The 19,871-nt window shown below is 39.2% G+C and overlaps 1 protein-coding gene across 1 annotated transcript; it reads right to left on the bottom strand.

The window, feature by feature from the left end:
* Positions 1-166: 166 nt before the first annotated feature.
* Positions 167-14,950, bottom strand: npc2 (NPC intracellular cholesterol transporter 2). Its single transcript, XM_003214383.4, has 4 exons — positions 14,777-14,950; positions 4,167-4,274; positions 2,182-2,354; positions 167-923 (listed from the first exon to the last, which is right to left on the bottom strand). Exons 1-4 carry the CDS (start codon positions 14,853-14,855, stop codon positions 837-839), a joined length of 447 nt encoding a protein of 148 aa, XP_003214431.2. The 5' UTR covers positions 14,856-14,950; the 3' UTR covers positions 167-836.
* Positions 14,951-19,871: the final 4,921 nt, after the last annotated feature.

Raw genomic sequence — 19,871 nt, 5'->3', positions numbered from 1 at the left:
CTCCACATGTTCCGTCCAATATTTATTTCATACAGTGGAGATTGCACAATTAAGTAGTTACCTATATTTGGAGGTTGAAATTTTACTTAAAATAGCTCCCGGAATTTTTAAATGTACTATGGCAAGCTAGCAAATACTTCATCATCCCCAAACAAGACAGAAAACATTTAGTGATAAGGGTTTATTAAAAGAGGCTGGATTTGGAGTACACAACAAACTTCAGGTAAGTTTGCAAGATAGTGCAAAATGGTTAATACAAATTATCTCTATGCAGAGACCAAATGCCATTTAGTTTGGCATCTACTGAGGGATAGTTTCCATTCTCTGCTGTAAATAATTATAGCAGATGGCTATTCACATCCACATTTGGCTCCAGATGACAAATAGAAAACCAGGAAAAGTTTTGAGCAGGAGAAAGTCATGGGAAAGCAGATGAAAGCCTGCAGCATCTGACCACGAGAGGCACTGTAGTGTCAACAATGTACAATAATTCTGACAGAAGTTTGCCTGTTTTCTTGCAAAAAAAGTCTTTTCATAATATATATTCTTTTTCAAGCCAACAATATCCTCCAAACATTATCTGTCGATTTTACATGACCTTTTGCCCTGAGCTACAGCAGGATTTTCCCCAGCTTCCAATATGTTTTGGGTGGATTTATTCTGACCACCCACTGCATCTAGATTGTGACTCTGGGGGAAAATAGTAATTGTTGCATAGATGCTACAGGAATTGAAAGAAGAAATGCCTTGTAGAGCGAGGCATTTGACTCCTCTCTATGCCCAGCCCCCCATGGTCCCCTTGTGCAGAAATTTGGTAAAGGTTAAGCAGGGTCTTCTTAACCGGAGATCTGAACAGGAATTTTCCAGCAGAACAACAAACTGTCTTGATCATCATACAGCTCCCATTTCACAACCAATTTTATCTGTAGGAAATAAAGAGAGAAAAGTAGTACAAGATCAGACAGCCATGCCTTAGCCAGTATTTGTGTAGGAACGGGGAGAGAGAATACAAGGAAATGCCACCATACATTGGGTCAGAATGAGATTAGGATAAGCAACAGACTTCCCTGTCTATTTTTATTCATTTATTTGATCTGTATCCCAACTTTATTTTTTTTAAAGGCACTTTGAGAAAATTCACCACTCTGTGCCACCCTAAACAGCAGGTTTACAGCTGAAGAATATATATGGCATTTTCTGTAGTCTTGCTTTCACTTTGGACCTCAACATAGAATCAAACTATAGAATAAATCTTCATGAGAATTTATATTTGTGTAAGCAACCAATTTTGCAAGTGGCTGTATGTTTTATAAACTTACAAAAGGAGGCCCTGGAGATTGTACAAAAACATTCTTAAGGGCATAACAGTCACTGGTGCTCTTCCTTGCCACCCCCCCCCCCCCCAAAAGTCTGGCTGTATTATGTTTCTCCACAGCTCTGCAGAATTATAGAGTTACACTATGATTATTCTCAGTATGATCTCTTACTATGTTCATGAACAAATAAATGATATAATTGATGAATTACTACATTTCCCACAAACATCCCCTGGCCTTCCACCAAAGGAAAAGACAGGGACATCTTTTTTACCAAGTGTTACTGAGAAGACAACATGTGGAACTTGAATCTGGGTCCCTATTTTTGAAATTGCAAGACAGGGTATTGTGACCTGACTGAATGCTCTTTCAAAGAAAACAAAACAAAGCTGTTCCTTGGGAACAGAGAGCTGGATGTTAGGGAGAACTCCTCCTCTCTGATATGCTGGTGATATGCTTCAAACTGGGAGCTTTCTGTCATCTGAAACTGACTCCAAACCCTAGTCTAAAGTAGTACAGTCCAGATGTCCCTTCTGAGAATTAAATCAAAGCATCCTAAACACTCAGGAGGCTCCTTCTTTGGAGGCTTTTAAGCAGAGGCTGGATGGCCATCTGTCGGGGGTGCTTTGAATGCGATTTCCTGCTTTTTAGCAGGGGGTTGGACTGGATGGCCCATGAGGTCTCTTCCAACTCTACTATTCTATGATTCTATGATTCATCCTTACAAACTGCTTATTGCCACTCTTTCAAAAATCATGTATCCTTCATTCCCCAAACACTGAATAGACAGATATCCAGCACTTCATCCCTTGCCATAAATGAGATAAAGAGAGATCTCTATTTACTATTTACTGGAATCACTTACAGATGGGTAGATGGTTTTTACTGGTAACTTGTTCAGGTAGTTGTAAGTGTGGCCTGACTGGATAGGGCAGCTTATTCCTGACTTGCAGCCATCAGGTTCATCAAGGGGGAATGGGACGTCCGCACCTAATATTTCTCCATAGACTTTTGCTTTGCTGCCCGAGCTGTTAATATCTGCAGAAAAAGAAAAATATTAACAAAATAAGAATTAGAGTTTACGACAGAGGAAAGGAGCTTTGATAGGTGCAGGGAATGTGGGATTCCAAGGCTGACCATAAGCCATTGCAATTGATGGTTCCAGTGTCCGGGAGGCAACAGGCCACCCTTTCTTTTGGCTCAAAACTTTAAATGAGCTATCTAATGCACTGAACTTGGGGTATAGGATTCAGCACTATGGCTAACTCATTCGAAGTTTGAATTAAAATCAAGGGCAAATTTACTGCCCCGTTCCACTATGTAACACGACTTTTGCTCCTGGGTTATAAATGTCATTTGCTAATTGGGACTATCATAAAAACATGGAAAACATTTATTAAACTGCACAAACATTGTTTTGACAGGACATCCTGCAGCACATTTTGCTACAGTTTTAAAATGAACATTTCGTAGAGTCTCAACCAATTCAACATAGTTTATGGCAGCCACAAAAACATTTTTTTTGGAATATAACAACAACTTTCAAAGTAGATACCGCACAATTAAACAGGAAATAAGACCTTCGAAGTAGGAACAGATTTTTTCAAATTTTGTTACATAGTGTTCATAGTACAGCTACTTAACAGAATAAAGTGCTCTCCTGGTTTTGCATCAAGACTACAGTGCATGGGGGTGGGGGTTCACTTTATTTACTACATTTATATCCCGCTCTTCTCACCCTGAAGGGGACTCACAGCGGCTTACAAATTATATGTACATATGTTATATTATATTATATTATTAGCATAGCACAATATTAGCATTATATATTACTATATTGAACTATACCGCTATACTGTAATATTATTAGTAATATTACATGTAGTATGTAATACATAATTAAGATTATCATATTGTATTATTATTAGTATTATATTATATTACATTATAATATTATTAATATTATATGTATATATTCTCTCACATCTCAGGAGAAAGGCTGTAGTTCAATAGTAGAACACATGTTTTGCATGCAAAAAAAATTCTAAGTTTCAATTCTTCACACCTCCATGTTGGAGATGTACTGTTACTCTGTGTATAATAGGAAGTGTTAAATGTATCCCTCCAGATATGTTGGACTACAGCTCTCATTAGCCTTAGCTCATATAGCCAATGGTATGGAATACTGGCAGATGCAGCTAAACAACATCTGGAGAGCTGCACCTTGCCTAGCCTTACTAAAAACAAGTGTGCTAGAAAACCCTCATATCAATGTATCTTCACCTTTTCCTTTGCATTTCTTGAACAAAAATAATTCCATGTTTTTTTATAAAAACAATGAAAACAATATGCAGATTGTTAGATGCAGTAACTATATTTGTGACTCTTTTGTATCACGCATCTATGCTAGAAGGCCATTAACAGGATGCTGTCCTGCAAAAGATACACGTTTGCTGTGGAATATGAAGCAAACAGATAAAACAAGGTATCCCTCCTGCTCACAGATGTATTAGCTGCCAAAATGTCCTTTGGTACCATCATGCTGTAAATGTGCAGCAGTGAGGAAACATTTTGTAAGAAGGTACTAGATGCCTCCTTGCACAATATCCACAAAAGGAATTAATCCAGCATAAACCTTGGTCACCTAACCATGTAAGACACTTACATGCTCATATTCATTATATGCAACTAATGTTCTAATTTTTTTACAGAAAAAAATATTTCTGTATAAAAAATGAAAATAGCTAAAGCACCTGCCATTTGAAAGCTGAACATAAACTTCTTTAAAACCCTTCAGTCCAATAAATATGACTGTTTTATGAGAGTGTAGAATCAAGAGGTTATACTTACGGCTAGAAAATGTGACATTGACACTGTAAGATGTTCCTTTATGGAGGACACAAGGTTCTGTAGGGCAGGGAGTCACATTGACTTCTGTAATATTTCCATCTTTGGAACCTGAGAAAGAAAGGGAAACAAAACAAAAAGCCACATTTTTAATGTCCTAGCTCTACTAGACAATATGTTAAATGCGTTACAACCATTAGTCAAAGTCCAGAATATTATATGAGAACCTATAAACTGCTGCATCAACCACACCTTGTAACAACCTAACAATATGATCCAACTGACAGAAATAAATTAAAGATGTTACTTATTATTTTAACATTTAGGGAGGCTCATACATCCTTAAATGAGAATATGAAATAGCAGCCAAAAGTAGCTATTTAGAAAAAAACAGCCTATAACTTCAGGGAAATTTTCTTAATTGCAAGAGGTATATAAAAGAAAGAATTCTGCATGGAAATAACAGGTGGCTTGGGTAAAGAACAGGAAATGGATTACATAACAGATTGCAGCATGATGGTGAGAAAGTTATGTTTTCCACAATGGTGAAACACAAATGTTTCACAAAGCTTGCAAGACTACTGTTCATTTCAAATTTACCTGTATATGTAAGAAAACCAAAAGGTGAACGAAACCCAAGTAACACAGGTTGAGGTTTGTAGGGAAAGCAATAGTTCAAGTGTGGAGGTTTTATTTTTCTCATAGGAGGAAATGGCAAGACTTAATTCATGTATAATAGTAGAACTTTAAGAAGTTGACTTAAGGACATCTCCAAGTGAACACTAAACCTGTTCCCTGAACCTAATGATTCCTCACAGCAGAGGAGCATGCCTGCCTCTGAGTCCTACCTCCACTACTGAAAAGCTTTGTTCATTGCACAGGAGTGAGAGGATGTTGGAAAGTGTCGAGCATCTAGAAATAGCAACAGTTAAAAGAAGGACAGACCAGTTCCTGATCCAATAACTTTAATCCAAATCGACCTGGAGAGCCTTTGGTTGTCCAGATGTTTCAGACCACAAAACCTTTAGGCTCAATACAGGCCATGCCAATTGGAACTGTAGACCAAAACATCTGGAGGGCAAAAATGTTTCTGTCCCAACATAACATTTGAAGAGAAGAGAGGAAAAGGGAAGTCAAGGATAATAGGACAGATTTTAGAAACTAACTTTTCTACACTCTGCCATGTTTAGCATGGAAAACACAGAGTATTTATAACAAATACAGTTTTAAGTGTGAATCAGCCTTGTGTATCCTCATATGATTAGTGACGCATCAATCCATTGTAACGTCAGGCTGTTTCTTTAGCTATTCATGCAGAAGTGGCAGGAAATTGTGGCTTGGGGGAGACTGCTGAATTTGTGTTTATATTGCCGATTAATGTAAAAGCCTGTCTTGCAGAGAGAACACGAGAATATTCACAATCCCCAGGCATTTCTTCACATGAAAGCCACACTGGGTTCAGTGGATTTGCTGCCCAGAATGCAGGGCAATCTGAAGTATATTTACAAAGAAACAAGACACTCTGTGTCCAATACTCCTGATTAAGTGCAGTTATGTTTCCACAGTATTACAACACACTCTTGTGCATGTTTACTCAGAACTTAAACTTACTGAGTCAAGCTGTGCTGTTTACCAAATCATTCTGCACATGGTTTCACAACAATTCTGAAACCAGGTGTAGAGAAACAGGGACTTTGTACAAAAGCTTTCTTCAAAACCATAGTGAAGAAACCTTAGTTGATGCAATAGCAAAGCATGATAATACTCCAATTTGTGGGAAAGCAGTTTTAAAACATGTGGTTTTATAAATGCCACTACCACACAAACACTGGGTTCAATCCAATTGCTCTAAAACAGAACATCCAAAAAACTGCTGAATGTTAAGTGAATACTTATGTAAATCTCAATGATTTAGTGGGTCTACTCTAGTTGGAACTAGCAATTAGATTTAGTCTATCATTCCCCAAAGTATTTTACTGTTCCATGTGGAACAAGTTATCATCAATGGCATTTGGTGAATGGAAGTATTTTCTTCTTCTGAAATCAGACAAACTATTACAAACTTTGTACCCTAATCCATAAATCTGATGGTGCAGCTTAGCTGTTGTTCTGGGTCACTAAAGAAGAACACCGGCTAGGCATACATTTTAAAACAGCTACTAGTTTATATTTTATAGTAATATTGCCTTCAGAGCAATTTTGATCCTGCAAGTCACACACACTCACATCCATACCTCTATAGCTTCAAACCACACCTTATTCTGACTGGGAGTGCATCACAAGCAGTGCAAGCATGTAAATGTGTAAAAAGGAAAATTAGTACAAGTCAGGCAGCTCAATTTTTGCAAATAGGATCTCTTTTTTCCAGATCATAGCCAACATTCTGCTACACCAGTGGTTCTCAAGCTGTGGGTCCCCAGGTGTTTTGCCCTACAACTCCCAGAAATCCCAGCCAGTTTACTAGCTGTTAGGATTTCTGAGTTGAAGGCCAAAAACATCGGGGGACCCCAGGCTGAGAACCACTGTGCTACACCTATATGTTCTTGGCTATGACAACTTTATATGGCTGTGGCGCAGCTGGTTAGTAGCCAGCTGCAATAAATCACTATTGACCGAGAGGTCATGAGTTCGAAGCCTAGGTTGGATTGAGTGCCTGACCATTAAATAGCCCCAGCTCATTGTTTACCTAAGCAACCCGAAAGACAGTTGCAACTGTCAAGTAGGGGACTTGGACTCACAGTGGATAATGAAGCAGCAGCTCCTCCTGTGGCCAGAATCGAGTATACTCTCATGAAGCCAGAAGCTGGAAAACGTTAAATAGCCTCTGTGTCTCCGTCTGTGTGTGCCATATGTCTAATGGCATTGAATGTTTGCCATGTATATATACATTGTGATACATCCTGAGTCCCCTTCGGGGTGAGAAGGGCAGAATATAAATAAATATAAATAAATAAAGACACCTCAGGATATTGGGCTAAAATCCCAGTATCCATGGCTGATGGGACTGGGTCTGATGAGAGCTGGACTCGAGACAAAATAAAGAAGCCTGAAATACTAGTATTCTAATATGGTCATGCCTCTTTTTTATCTAGATTCCATATCATACAGTGGCGAGACTCCTGCTGGATTGCAGTACTGCATACTCCTTGCTATTAGCTATCCTAATAGGAGTTGCAATCCCACAAGATCTTGGAGGGCCACATGATTTTTACAGGGCTGAAAGGGGTTCTAGCCTCCAAGGGCTGGTACTGTCTCTGTCTATGTGCTGCCTTCCACCACTACAACAAGGAAATAGAAGACACCCACCAGGTCAAGAATGGGGCATGTGTAGTCTTTTTGGTGTCTGAATTGCTCCTCCTATCAACAATAGACACCAAAGCCAAATGTGAAGGATACTAAGAGTTGCAGTTCAACATGACCTAGAGAATTACATTTTATCCATTCCAATAGTTAAGCACTTAACATTCCTGGCTTGTAAGGAAAACCTGTAATTTATACAAAACAGTGTGTAAAATGTAAAACTGCTTCCCATACAAAATGGACAGTGAAAGAGGAGGCACTGTGTTATTAGTAGTATAGACATGGAGTTGTCAACTACTTTGGCCTCTCGGCAATTTTGATTTTACCACTTCATGTATCATAACCAGATTGTTCTTATCTTATAAAGTATGTGTGTGCACTGAGCTTCAGGAAAATAATGTGCAGCGTAGCCAAATGACTTTCCATGCACCCCCTCATGACACATAAAAACCCTTTAAGAAAACAGAAGTGGCTGTTTGAAGATTTCCATGAGGAGGAAAGAAGTTTGTCACTCTGCAACAGGCCACATTTCACCTCATCCCTGTGTACCCATTTTCTGTCTGAGCAAATCAATTTGCCCTCTGAAGTTTTCCCATAAGAATCAATGCCTTTCTTCTCTCCACACTTCAAAAAATAAACTGAATGCAATATGTAATATATGTCCATAACAACACCATGCCTCACAAAGAGTCAGCTGACGCTCACAAACCAGTTTCATGAATCAAGAATGAATACTATCTTAGAATTCCAAATGCAGGCAAGGGCTAAACAAGAAAACAACCCAGAAGACAAGGGAGAATCATGCCTCTATTGATCTATTATTCAAGCACAATACTGCTGGACAATAGGGAAGTGTCAATCCAGCAATAGGAGACCAGCCTCTCTCTCCCCCCTCCTATAGATTTGAGATACATTTTATACTTTCTGATATAATTAAAATTCATGTTTCCTAGAAGGGACCTGGCTAGACAACTGTGGCATTACCAAATTAATCTGAACTATTGCTTCCCAGTACACCTGTTGGGCAACCCAGTCAAAATAGTGTAAAGAATACCTGCTATGGAAACTCCATGGTATTATAAAATCTGTTAGTGGAGGGAAAAGTTTACATGAAGGAAATATATGAGTGCATAGTTCTGACTACTGAAACATGTAATTGGAGTTTCAAATGCTCTGTATATATGCATGGATTTGCATTATTTTTAATTATTATACATAAGCTATAGCAGGCATGGTTGTTAGGAATTATGGGAGTTGAAGTCCAAAACACCTGCAGGGCCGAAATTTGCCCATGCCTGAGCTATAGTATATGATGGGTATGAAAGCAGTATGCACATGAAACTCTGGTCGAGATCCTAGAACGGAGACTGTATTGTAAACTTTCCCAAAGGAAGTAGTATGAATCTCCCCACTACATTCAAAGCTACTGTAGTGCCTCTAAAACAGCCATTTCTTAAGTCTTTGGAAATTGGGGGTAGGCAGGGTGTAGAGTAGTGTCAAATTTTATTCCTGTAGCTGGAGACACAAGGGATATAATGCCATTACTCTGCATACAGCTATTTGAAAAAAGTGGGGCTCTGCCCCATATTCCTTCCACACTTTCCCTATCCAGTAAATGGTCGTGCTGGGTCAGGGGGAGAGCTGCAGCAGTGACTACATGGAGCATTTGATGTTTGCATGGACCAAGCATCCTCAAACTGCGGTCCTCCAGCTGATTTGGCCTCTAACTCCCAGAATTCTTGGCAATTGAACAAGCTGGCTAGGGCTCTGGGAGTTGGAGACCCAAACAGCTGGAGGGCCACAGTTTGAGGATGCCTGGCTTGGACAGTAGAGAATTCCCTGTTTTGGAAAAACCAAAGGGAAAAAAGCATTGCACATTGCAACTGATAACTTCAGCATTCACTAGCAGGATGCCACCCAATATTAATAATTTCAAACAAATACACATTTAAACAACAAAATGAACAGAATAAAACAGATTAAAGAAGCTAACAAGTTAAAACAGCTTATAAGATTAAAACAGTTAAAATCATGAACACAAATCTGAAAAGAAAATCAGACCACAACTACTTTAATTAAAAGCCATGTTTTGACTTGCATGACATTGCCTGTTTAAAGTACTGTGTGTGTACGTGTTTTAAAGGTACCTGTCAACTGATGGCAATCACATATATTTCATAAGGTTTTCGGAGGCTAGCCATACTCAGAGGTAGTTTTGTCAGTTACTTCCCTTGATTTGTAGCCTATGGCACCTGGTATTCATTGACAGTCTCCCATCCAAACACCAACTAGGGCTGACCCTGCTTACCTGCCACGATTGGGAGGGATCTGGTGCTTTTAGGTATTTGGACTAGGCATGGTCAAACTTTGGCCCTCTCTGTGTTTTTGGGCTTCAACTCCCAAAATTTCTAGTAGCCAACTGGCTGTTAGGAATTGTGGAAGTCCAAAACACTGGAAGCCTGAAGTTTGACCATGCCTGATTTATACCCCTCTTGTGAGCAAAAAGTTCACAAAAATAGGATAGAACTGCTCTTAGTTGTTAAGAAATGAGGGCAGGAATACCATACACCGTGGGACCATGTCAGTTGGAAGAGTGGCAACTGCAGGGTGAGCAAGAGCAAATTCCAAACTGTGCACAAAAACCACTACAACCTCTTGCAGACCCCCTTATCATACCCAGAAACTTCTCTGGGATAACGTTTCAGATGTTGTAGTGCAAAGTGAGGTTGAACATCAAAGTACCACATTACTTAAAAGGTAAAGGTTTCCCCTTGACATTAAGTCTAGTCGTGTCCTACTCTGGGGTTTGGTGCTCATCTCCATTACTAAGTTGAAGAGCTGGCAATGTCCGTAGACACCTCCAATGTCATGTGGCTGGCATGACTGCATGGAGTGCCAGTACCTTCCTGCCGGAGCTGTACCTATTAATCTACTCACATTTGCATGTTTTCGAACTGCTAGGTTGGCAGAAGCTGGGGCTAACAAAGGGACCTCACCCCGTCCGCTGAATTGAACCTCTGACCTTCTGATCAGAGTTCTGAAACTTAGCAGTTTAACTTGTTGCACCACCGCAGTCCCCGGGACATTACTAAACAGTAGTAAAAAAAAACTGTGGTAAAGACCCTTGACTTTACCCAATTTAAAAATGAAGAATGGATGGATCCTCACATATAAAAATCAGGTTGTCCTTGATAGCCACTAGAACAGTAGTTCTCAACCTGTGGGTCCCTAGGTGCTTTGGCCTACAACTCCCAGAAAGCGCAGCCAGTTTACCAACTGCTAAGATTTCTGGGAGCTGAAGGCCAAACATCTGGGGACCCACAGGTTGAGAACTACTGTAATAGAATAAGAGAGTGAATGAATGAATGGAGTTGCAAGAATTTATTTAAGGCTTGGGGCAGACAGGTTAATTTCTATCCTTTCCTTCTCAATTAGCCCAAGACGGGCCATCAAGCAATCTAAATGCAAACTCAAACTGCTGGTGAGCAACCAGTTCTACCAGAGGTCTACAAGAAAGGAATGGTGTTGTCAAAGGCTTTCATGGCTAGAATCACTGGGTTGCTGTGAGTTTTCCAGGCAATATGGCTATGTTCCAGAAGCATTCTCTCTTGATGTTTTACCCACATCTATGATAATCATCCTCAGAGGTTGTGAGGTCTGTTGAAAACTATGCAAATGGGGTTTCTATATCTGTGGAAAGTCCAGGGTGGGAGAAAGAAATATTGTCTGTTTGAGGCAAGTGTTAATGTAGCAATTGGCCAGCTTGATTAGCATTTAATGGCCTTGCAGCTTCAAGAACTGGCTATTTACTGCCTGGGGGCAATCATTTGTTAGGAGGTGTTAGCTGGCTCTGATTGTTTCTTGTCTGGAATTCCCGTTTTCTTAATGTTGTTCTTTATTTAATGTTCTGATTTTAGAGGGTTTTTTATACTGGTTGCCAGGTTTTGTTCATTTTCATGATTCCCAAAGAATTCCCTCAGGGAGGAAGCAGCCAGCCTTTGAAACTGCAAGGCCATTAAATGCCAGTCAAGCTGGCCAATTGCAACATTCACACCTGCCTCAATCAAACGAGAGTTCTCCCACCCTGGACATTACTCCACAGATATATAATCCCCACTTGTCTGGTTTCTAACAGACCTCACAACCTCTGAAGGTGTCTGCCATAGATATGGGTGAAACATGAGGAGAGAATACTTCTGGAACATGGTCATACAGCCCAGAAAACTCACAGCAACCCAGAAAGGAATGGGTTTGCCAATCCATGGTTCTCAATTGGGAGTTCTTTACTATCACAACTGCTCCCTTTTCTACCTTGCCACTGATAGTCCCCCATCCAAACACCAACTAGGGCTGACCATGCTTAGCTGCCAGGATTGGGAGGGATCTGGTGCCTTTGGGTATTTAGACCAGGCATGGTCAAACTTCAGCTCTCCATGTGCTTGGGAGTTGAAGTCCAAACCACCTGGAGGGCTGAAGTTTGACCATGCCTGGTTTATACCCCTCTTGTGAGCAAAAGGCTCACAAAAATAGGGTAGAACTGTTCTTAGTTGTCAAAAAAAAAAAGAAAAGGCAGGAATATGGGCTGAGCTCCTGGAGGCTGAACATCAAAGTACCACATTACTTAAAAAGTAAAGCTTTCTCCTTGACATTAAGTCTAGTCGAGGCAGGAAGCAGCCATGCTTTGAAGCTGCAAGGCCATTAAATGCCAATCAAGCCGGTCAATTGCAACATTCACACTTATCTCCAACAGACAAGAGTTTTTTCTCCCACCCTGGACAATCCACAGATATATAAACCCCACTTGCCTAGTTTCCAACAGACCTCACAACCTCTGAGGATGCCTGCCATAGCTGTGGGCAAAACATCAGGCGAGAATAATAATAAATCTTTATTTATATCCCACTTGTCTCCCTCGTGCACCCAAAGCGGCTCACAACATATTAAAATCGCATAAACAACAATGAGAGTACATCAATAACATTAACGTAATAGGATAATCAGATTAAGAAAAACAACTACAGTATATCTTCAAGTTCATGAACTTGGTCATACAGCACAGAAAAATCACAGCAACCCAGTGATTCTGGCCCCCAAAGCCTTCGACAACAGAAAGGAATGGGTTTGCCAGGCCATGACTCAATAAGCATCTTTTACAGTAGAGTCTTAGTTATCCAACATAAATGGGCAGACAGAACGTTGGATAAATGAAAATGTTGAAAAAGGAGGGATTAAGAAAAAGCGTATTCAATGTCAAATTACGTTATGATTCTACAAATTATGCACCAAAACATCATGTTTTACAACAAATCAACAGAAAAAGCAGTTCAGTACACCGCAATGTTATGTAGTAATTACTACCGTATATTTACGAATTTAGCACCAAAATTATCACAATGTATTGAAAAGATTGACTACAAAAACACTGACTACTAAAAGGCACACTGCGTTGGATAATACAAAATGTTGGATAAGCGAAGGGTGGATAAGCGAGACTCTACTGTATCATCACTGTTCTCATCCCAAGTTGACCTCAAACGAATCTGTGGCATTTTATCTATGCTTTTGAGTTCGCAACTTATAATGTGCACTTTGCTAATCTACTATTACAACCTCATTGTTTTTAATTCTATGTTTTAGTAAGTGTTTTTATTTTACTAGTCAATGTTGAAATATTGTAACTGGTGTATGTTATTGTTTACTGATGTATTGTACTTTGTTATTGTTTTGTATCTGATATTTCTGTAAGCCGCCCCGAGTCCCCTCCGGGGGGAGATGGAGGCAGGATATAAATAAACTTATTATTACAGTAGAGTCTCACTTATCCAATATTCGCTTATCTAACGTTCTGGATTATCCAACGCAGTAGTCAATGTTTTTGTAGTCAATGTTTTCAGTATATTGTGATATTTTGGTGCTAAATTCATAAATATAGTAATTACTACATAGCATTACTACATATTGAACTACTTTTTCTGTCAAATTTGTAATATAAATAAACATTATTACAGTAGAGTCTCACTTATCCAGCATTCGCTTATCCAATGTTCTGGATTATCCAACGCAGTAGTCAATGTTTTTGTAGTCAATGTTTTCAGTATATTGTGATATTTTGATGCTAAATCTCTCCGATCATTAGGGGAAGCCCTCCTGTCGCCACTACCTATATCTCAGGCCCGCCTTGTAGGAACAAGGGAGAGGGCCTTTTCTGCGGTGGCCCCTCGCTTGTGGAACTCGCTGCCCATTGAAATCAGGCAAGCCCCCACCCTTTTAGCCTTCAGGAAAGATTTAAAAACATGGCTCTTCCGGTGTGCTTTCGGAGAGTAAATGTTCTATGCTACTCCCTCCCAATATTTATCCTCTAGACTGGTTCACTATCTGATGTCCCGTCCCTCGAGGTTTTTATTCTGATCCCTTTCTCACCCAGAGTTTTAATTTTTAATCTAGTTTTTAAATGTAGTGTTCATGCGGCCCGCTCTTGTTATATTGCTGTTTCGATCTTACGTTGTACTGTTTATTTTATGTAATGTATTATTTAATTGTATTATGTTATGGTTATATTGTATTGTCTTGGGCATGGCCCCATGTAAGCCGCCCCGAGTCCCCATTGGGGAGATGGTGGCGGGGTATAAATAAAGTTTTATTATTATTATTATTATTATTATTATTATTAAAGACAGTAATTACTACATAGCATTACTACGTATTGAACTACTTTTTCTGTCAAATTTGTTGTATAACATGTTTTCGTGCTTAATTTGTAAAATCCTAATGTTATTTGATGTTTAATAGGCTTTTCCTTAATCCCTCCTTATTATCCAACATATTCGCTTATCCAACGTTCTGCCGGCCCATTTATGTTGGATAAGTGAGACTCTACTGTATTATTATCACAGCTGCTCCCTTTTCCACCTTGCCATAGAGTTTTTATATGCTGGTCTTGCAGGAGACATAATAAAAGGCATAGCAAAGTCCATTCAAACACTCTGCATGATCTATGTGGGCAGGACATAGTTGTCAGTTCCACAATTGTCACCTGCCTTCCTTAAGAGAAAAACAGAACTTGCAAAGTTACTTTTAAGGATAGCCAGGCTCAGAATTTCCCGCCCCGGGTGTTTTGGACTTCAACTCCCACAATTCCTAACAGCCGGTAGGCTGTTAGGAATTGTGGGAGTTGAAGTCCAAAACACCCGGACGGCCGAAGTTTGCCCACGCCTGAGCAGATGCACCCCATGTGACCCAACGGAGGAGGAAAAGAAGCCGTGCCAGGCGGGGCCAAGCAGAGAGAGAGGAAATCTCGCAGGATGAAGCCTCACCGCAGTCCTTGAACTTCAGTGGCTCGGCTCTCACCGCGGCGCTCGCAGCCAGGAACAGGATGAGGGTAAGCGCCAGCATCGTCCCCAAAAGAGCAGCAAACTTCTTCTTCTTCCTCCGCCGGGCGGGCGCGAGTTTATCTCCGACTGGGCGAGAGTGACGTCGGCGCCACGTGAGGGGAGGCTGTCCGGGCTGGCCCCGCCCCCAGCAATCACCTGAGGGGCGGGGCCCAATGGGGGAGCCTAGGGTGAATCCACAATGAGGAATGAATGCAGTTTGGTACTACTTGGGCTCAAGGCTGTGGATTGTAATTTGGAGAGGCAACAGCATGATTAGGCAGGGAATGCTCATGACCATTTAAGTGGTGTCAAACCGCATTAATACTACAGGCATGGGCAAACTTGGGCCCTCCAGGTGTTTTGGACTCTGCTGTGCCAATAATGTTAGGGCATGACATCTCCCTCTGTTTATCATTGCTGATATTTCTCCATCTGTGTCAATAGTGCGTGCTGATAGTATTTGAAATGCACACAGATACATAGATTTGCCTCAATTGTACAATTAATGCCCTTTGGCCCCTGGATCTAGACCAATGATGGGCAACCTTTTGCGCTTGGTGTGTCAAAATTCACCTAAAAAACCTAGCATGACTTGGGTGGTGTGTCACTTCGAGAAAAAAAAACCATAATTTCGCAATATGGATGGTTTAAATAACAAAAATGTATAATTGTAATATTATAATAATAATAATAATAATAATAATAATAATAATAATAATGGTTATATTAATAAGAATAAATTGACAAAATCACGATCTGCCAACTGCAAAAGGCCACCCTACTGGGATCTGCACGCATCATACAAAAATACATCACACAGTCCTAGACACTTGGGAATTGTTCGACTTGTGATTTTGTGATACGAAATCCAGCATATCTATCATGTTTGCTGTGTCATAATAAAACAATAATAATAAAACTTTATTTATACCCTGCCACCATCTCCCCGTGGGGACTCAGGGCGGCTTACATGGGGCAGAGGCCCAAACAACATAGAACAAAACATAGGCAACATAATACAAATCACACTATAAAAAGATAAAACAGTAATACAATATATCAATTAAAACAAAAATACAGGATAAAAAATTGCATTTACTACACATAAATGGTAAAATCGTAATAAAAACGGGATAGATTATTAAAAACTCTCTGGGGCTGATTAATTAATGACTATATCTCCAAAGGCCAAAAACTATTTACTACCATTATTTCCATGTACAACAATCTATGGTATTGCTTGCAGTTTCTCTCTATTCTAGTTTCAATGTAGTCATGAATAATGAATAATAATATAATAATAATATAATAGTAATAATATACTACAATAATAATAGAATAATAATAGAATGATATAATAAAATGTGCATAATTCCCACGGAATAAACAAGAAAACCACTGGACCAAATCACACCAAATTTGGCCACAAAAGACAAGTCATCCAATCAATCTGCATGCGGCAGTGTGTCAGCAAAAATGGCTAGGCGTGTCAGTGTTGACACGCGTGTCATAGGTTGGTCATCACTGATCTAGACACTACACTCCTTTTGATGCACCCCAAAAACTCATTGGCTTTTTAAGGCATCACATGACATTGTTGGCTCATGTTTAACTTGTTTTTTTAAAAAACTATTTTTATTAACATATATAGAGATAGAATATATCAAAAGAGTGAGAACAATTATTGAATAGAAAGTGAAGGAAAAAAAGAGGAGTGGTAATGAAGGGGGGAGGGGGAACTGTAAAAAAGGAGAGGGGAAAAAAGAGGGGAAAAAAGAAAAAATATATAAAAAGAAAAACAAAAATAGTGAAAAATAGAAGAAAAAATAGTAATAATAACAAAAAAGTAAAAAAGCAATATACAGTAGAATCTCACTTATCCAACATTCTGAATTATCCAACGCATTTTTGTAGTCAATGTTTTCAATACATCGTAATATTTTGGTGCTGAATTCGTAAATACAGTAATTACTACATAGCATTCCTGCATATTGAACTACATTTTCTGTCAAATTTGTTGTCTAACATGATGTTTTGGTGCTTAATTTGTAAAATCATAACCTAATTTGATGTTTAATAGGCTTTTCCTTAATCCCTCCTTATTATCCAACATATTCGCTTAGCCAACGTTTTGCCGGCCCGTTTATGTTGGATAAGTGAGACTCTACTGTATATATATATTTATATAATTGTGAAAAGAAAAAAAAAGAAAAGAAAAAAATGATATTGACTTCCAATACTTTGCGGTTTGGTTCTTTTCTAATTCTGCAGATTCTCCCTCAATTGGGTATATTGTTATATTACTGTACCTTTCCCAGTAGTTATTTGTTTCATCTTCTTCTGAAGTAATTTTCTACCTGATCCCAGATTGTTTGTTTTATAGGGTTACCCAGGTTCTTTTTAATCAAAAAAGTCAATTTGTCCATGTCCTTAATGTCCATCAATTTAGTTCTCCATTGATCCGGGTCATATTTCACTTGTTGTCCAAGAGGACTCCAAGATCCTTTTCACACGTATTGCTATTGAGCCAGGTTTCCCCCATTCTGTATCTTTGCATTTTATTTTTTCTGCCTAAGTGAAGTATCTTGCATTTGTCCATGTTGAACTTCATTTTGTTACTTTTGGCTCTTCTCTCTAATCTATTAAAATAGTTTTCTTCAACTGTTGGCGTTGTCTGTTGCAAATAATATCCTGGTTGCTGATACCATGTATTGGAAAACTCTCTCATATTCTTTTGAAATTGGTTTATGAACGAGACCTAATAGAAAGGTTTCGGGCTCTAAAATAATGTTTAATGTTTAATATATTTTCCATTATTTTGTGTATGTCTGTCCAATATTTTTCGTCTAATACAGCCATCACATAGCACATGGTAAAAGGAGTCAAATGCTGCATTACATTTCCAACAAATATTCCTTCTCTTAGGTTGGATTTTAGCTAGTTGTTCTGGTGTCATATACCAACAATAAATATACCAAAAATTCTCATGGAGTTACGGGTGAACTTTATCCTCTTTTTCCACATGTATTCCCATGTACTCATTTTAATATTATGTCCAATGTTTTGTGCCCATTTAATCATCTGTCTTTTACTTGATCTTCCTGCCTGTGATTTTTGAGTAATACTTTGTCGATCCTAGCAATCAGTTTGAAAATATTGGAACCGGGAGACTGAGTGCCCATTGCTTTGGAATTTTGATAGGGATTGTAATAGTTTCCTATTATTGCCTATTTTCAATAGGTTAATGGGTTAAACCCTTGTGCCAGCTGAACTGCTTACCTGAAGGTTGCCAGTTTGAATCTGCAAGACGGCATGAGCTCCCATCTGTGAGCTCTAGTTTATGGGGACATGAGAAGCCTCCCAGCAGGATAGTATCACATCTGGGCGTCCCCTGGGCAACGTCTCTGTAGACGTCCAATTCTCTCAAACCAGAAGCGACTTGCAGTATGTTCTCAAATCGCCTCTGACACAATTTTTTTAAAAAATAGGTTTTTATCTGTCAGCCAGGATGTATATTTGTAGTGCAATTTGTGGAATGCAGTGATATCTAATTTGGGATTTTCAAAATACATTTGGAACTTCATTTAATCCATATTTTAAAAACATTATTTTAAATGTTTTTTTAAAATTAGTGTCCATTTTTTCTGTATACTAAATAGGCATGTCATCCAAATTTCAGATCATATCCTTTCAGCCTTAGTAGTTTTTTATTTTCTAAGGTGATACACTCTTTAACCCCAGATAGCACGGCTGCTTCACAATTTAGAATAGCACCAATCCTCCTCTCTCTTTTATATTCTGTGTAGATAGTTTAATTTTATTTGTGGTTTTTTTCTCATTCCAGATAAACTTTAAGATGTCCTTGTTCCAATTTTTAAAGTAGTGTCATTGGTATATTTTGAAATAAATATATCATTTTGGGGAAGACATTTATTTAATTGACACTATATGTACCATTACTGATAGTTCATGTTTTGACCACTTAGTCAGGTCAGACCTTATAATGGCCCAAATTTTCTCACCAGGTATCCATCATTAGTTGTAACCCTTAATATTTTACTTTCTTTACACAATTTATATTTGTCAGTTCCTTGGTTTTAGTTTGGTCTTCTAATGTACTTTTAGTAATGCATTTTGGTAACTGAAGGTTACCTGGGAAGGCCAAGAGCTTGAACACTGTTCACACCCTAAATATCTCGGTGTCACCTTAGATCGAAACGCTGTATAACACCAAGCACAAAGTAGCTGCACGCAATAACATCCTGCGGAAACTTACTAATAGAGCATGGGGTGCAGACCCAAATTTAATAAGAACATCAGCCCTGGCCTTGTCTTACTCAACTGCTGAATATGCCTGCCCCATCTGGCATAAATCTGCCCACACAAAGTAGGTGAGTATAACACTGAATGAAACACGTTGAATAATCACAGGATGTCTTAAGCCTACATCTGTTGATAGACTCTATAAACTATCTGGCATTGCCCCCCCCCCCCCCCCGCGATATGTGACAGGAAGTTGCTGCCAATTGCGAGAGAAATAAGGTTGAACCCTATGAAAGCCACTGTGTTGACCAGTATGGCTATCAGCCTCTTCCCAGTAGACTTAAATCAAGGAAAAAATTCATGAGAACCACCACTCCTCTAAATGTTCCTCCAGCTACAGCAAGAATATCCCTGTGGGCCACAAAATCAGGCAATTTCAAATGGATGGCCTCCCACAAGGGTCTTTCTCCAGGGACAAACCAAGAATGGGCAACTTGGAAAACTCTGAACAGACTCAGAAGCAGAGTGGTCAGATCAAAAGACAACCTAGCAAAATGGCACTATCTAGAGGACTCCTCCACATTTGCGACTGTGGATCAGAACAAAAACTCAGCATCTGTATGCTTGCCCACAATTCCCTGCCTCATGCATGGAGGAAGAACTGTTTAAAGCTGCAGACAATGCAGTTGCTGTTGCCCGTTTTTGGTCTAAAACTATTAGCAGCTTGTGATCCCCTTATTTTATCAGTTTTAAACTTGCCTATTTATGCAATGCT

This window comes from Anolis carolinensis, chromosome 1, assembly GCF_035594765.1.
Source record: "Anolis carolinensis isolate JA03-04 chromosome 1, rAnoCar3.1.pri, whole genome shotgun sequence".
Classification (NCBI taxonomy): domain Eukaryota; kingdom Metazoa; phylum Chordata; class Lepidosauria; order Squamata; family Dactyloidae; genus Anolis; species Anolis carolinensis.
Note: the sequence above shows the minus strand (reverse complement) of the source record. Positions and strands in the feature narration are given on the sequence as shown.

Bases quoted from the DNA above. Each gene is read 5' to 3' on its own strand.
- npc2 (XM_003214383.4), bottom strand. From the start codon at position 14,855: ATGCTGGCGCTTACCCTCATCCTGTTCCTGGCTGCGAGCGCCGCGGTG. The intron at 4,275-14,776 runs GTGAGGCTTCAT...TTTCTTTCTCAG, and splicing joins ACTGAAGTTCAAGGACTGCG to GTTCCAAAGATGGAAATATT. The intron at 924-2,181 runs GTAAGTGATTCC...TATTTCCTACAG, and splicing joins TAAAAACCATCTACCCATCT to ATAAAATTGGTTGTGAAATG.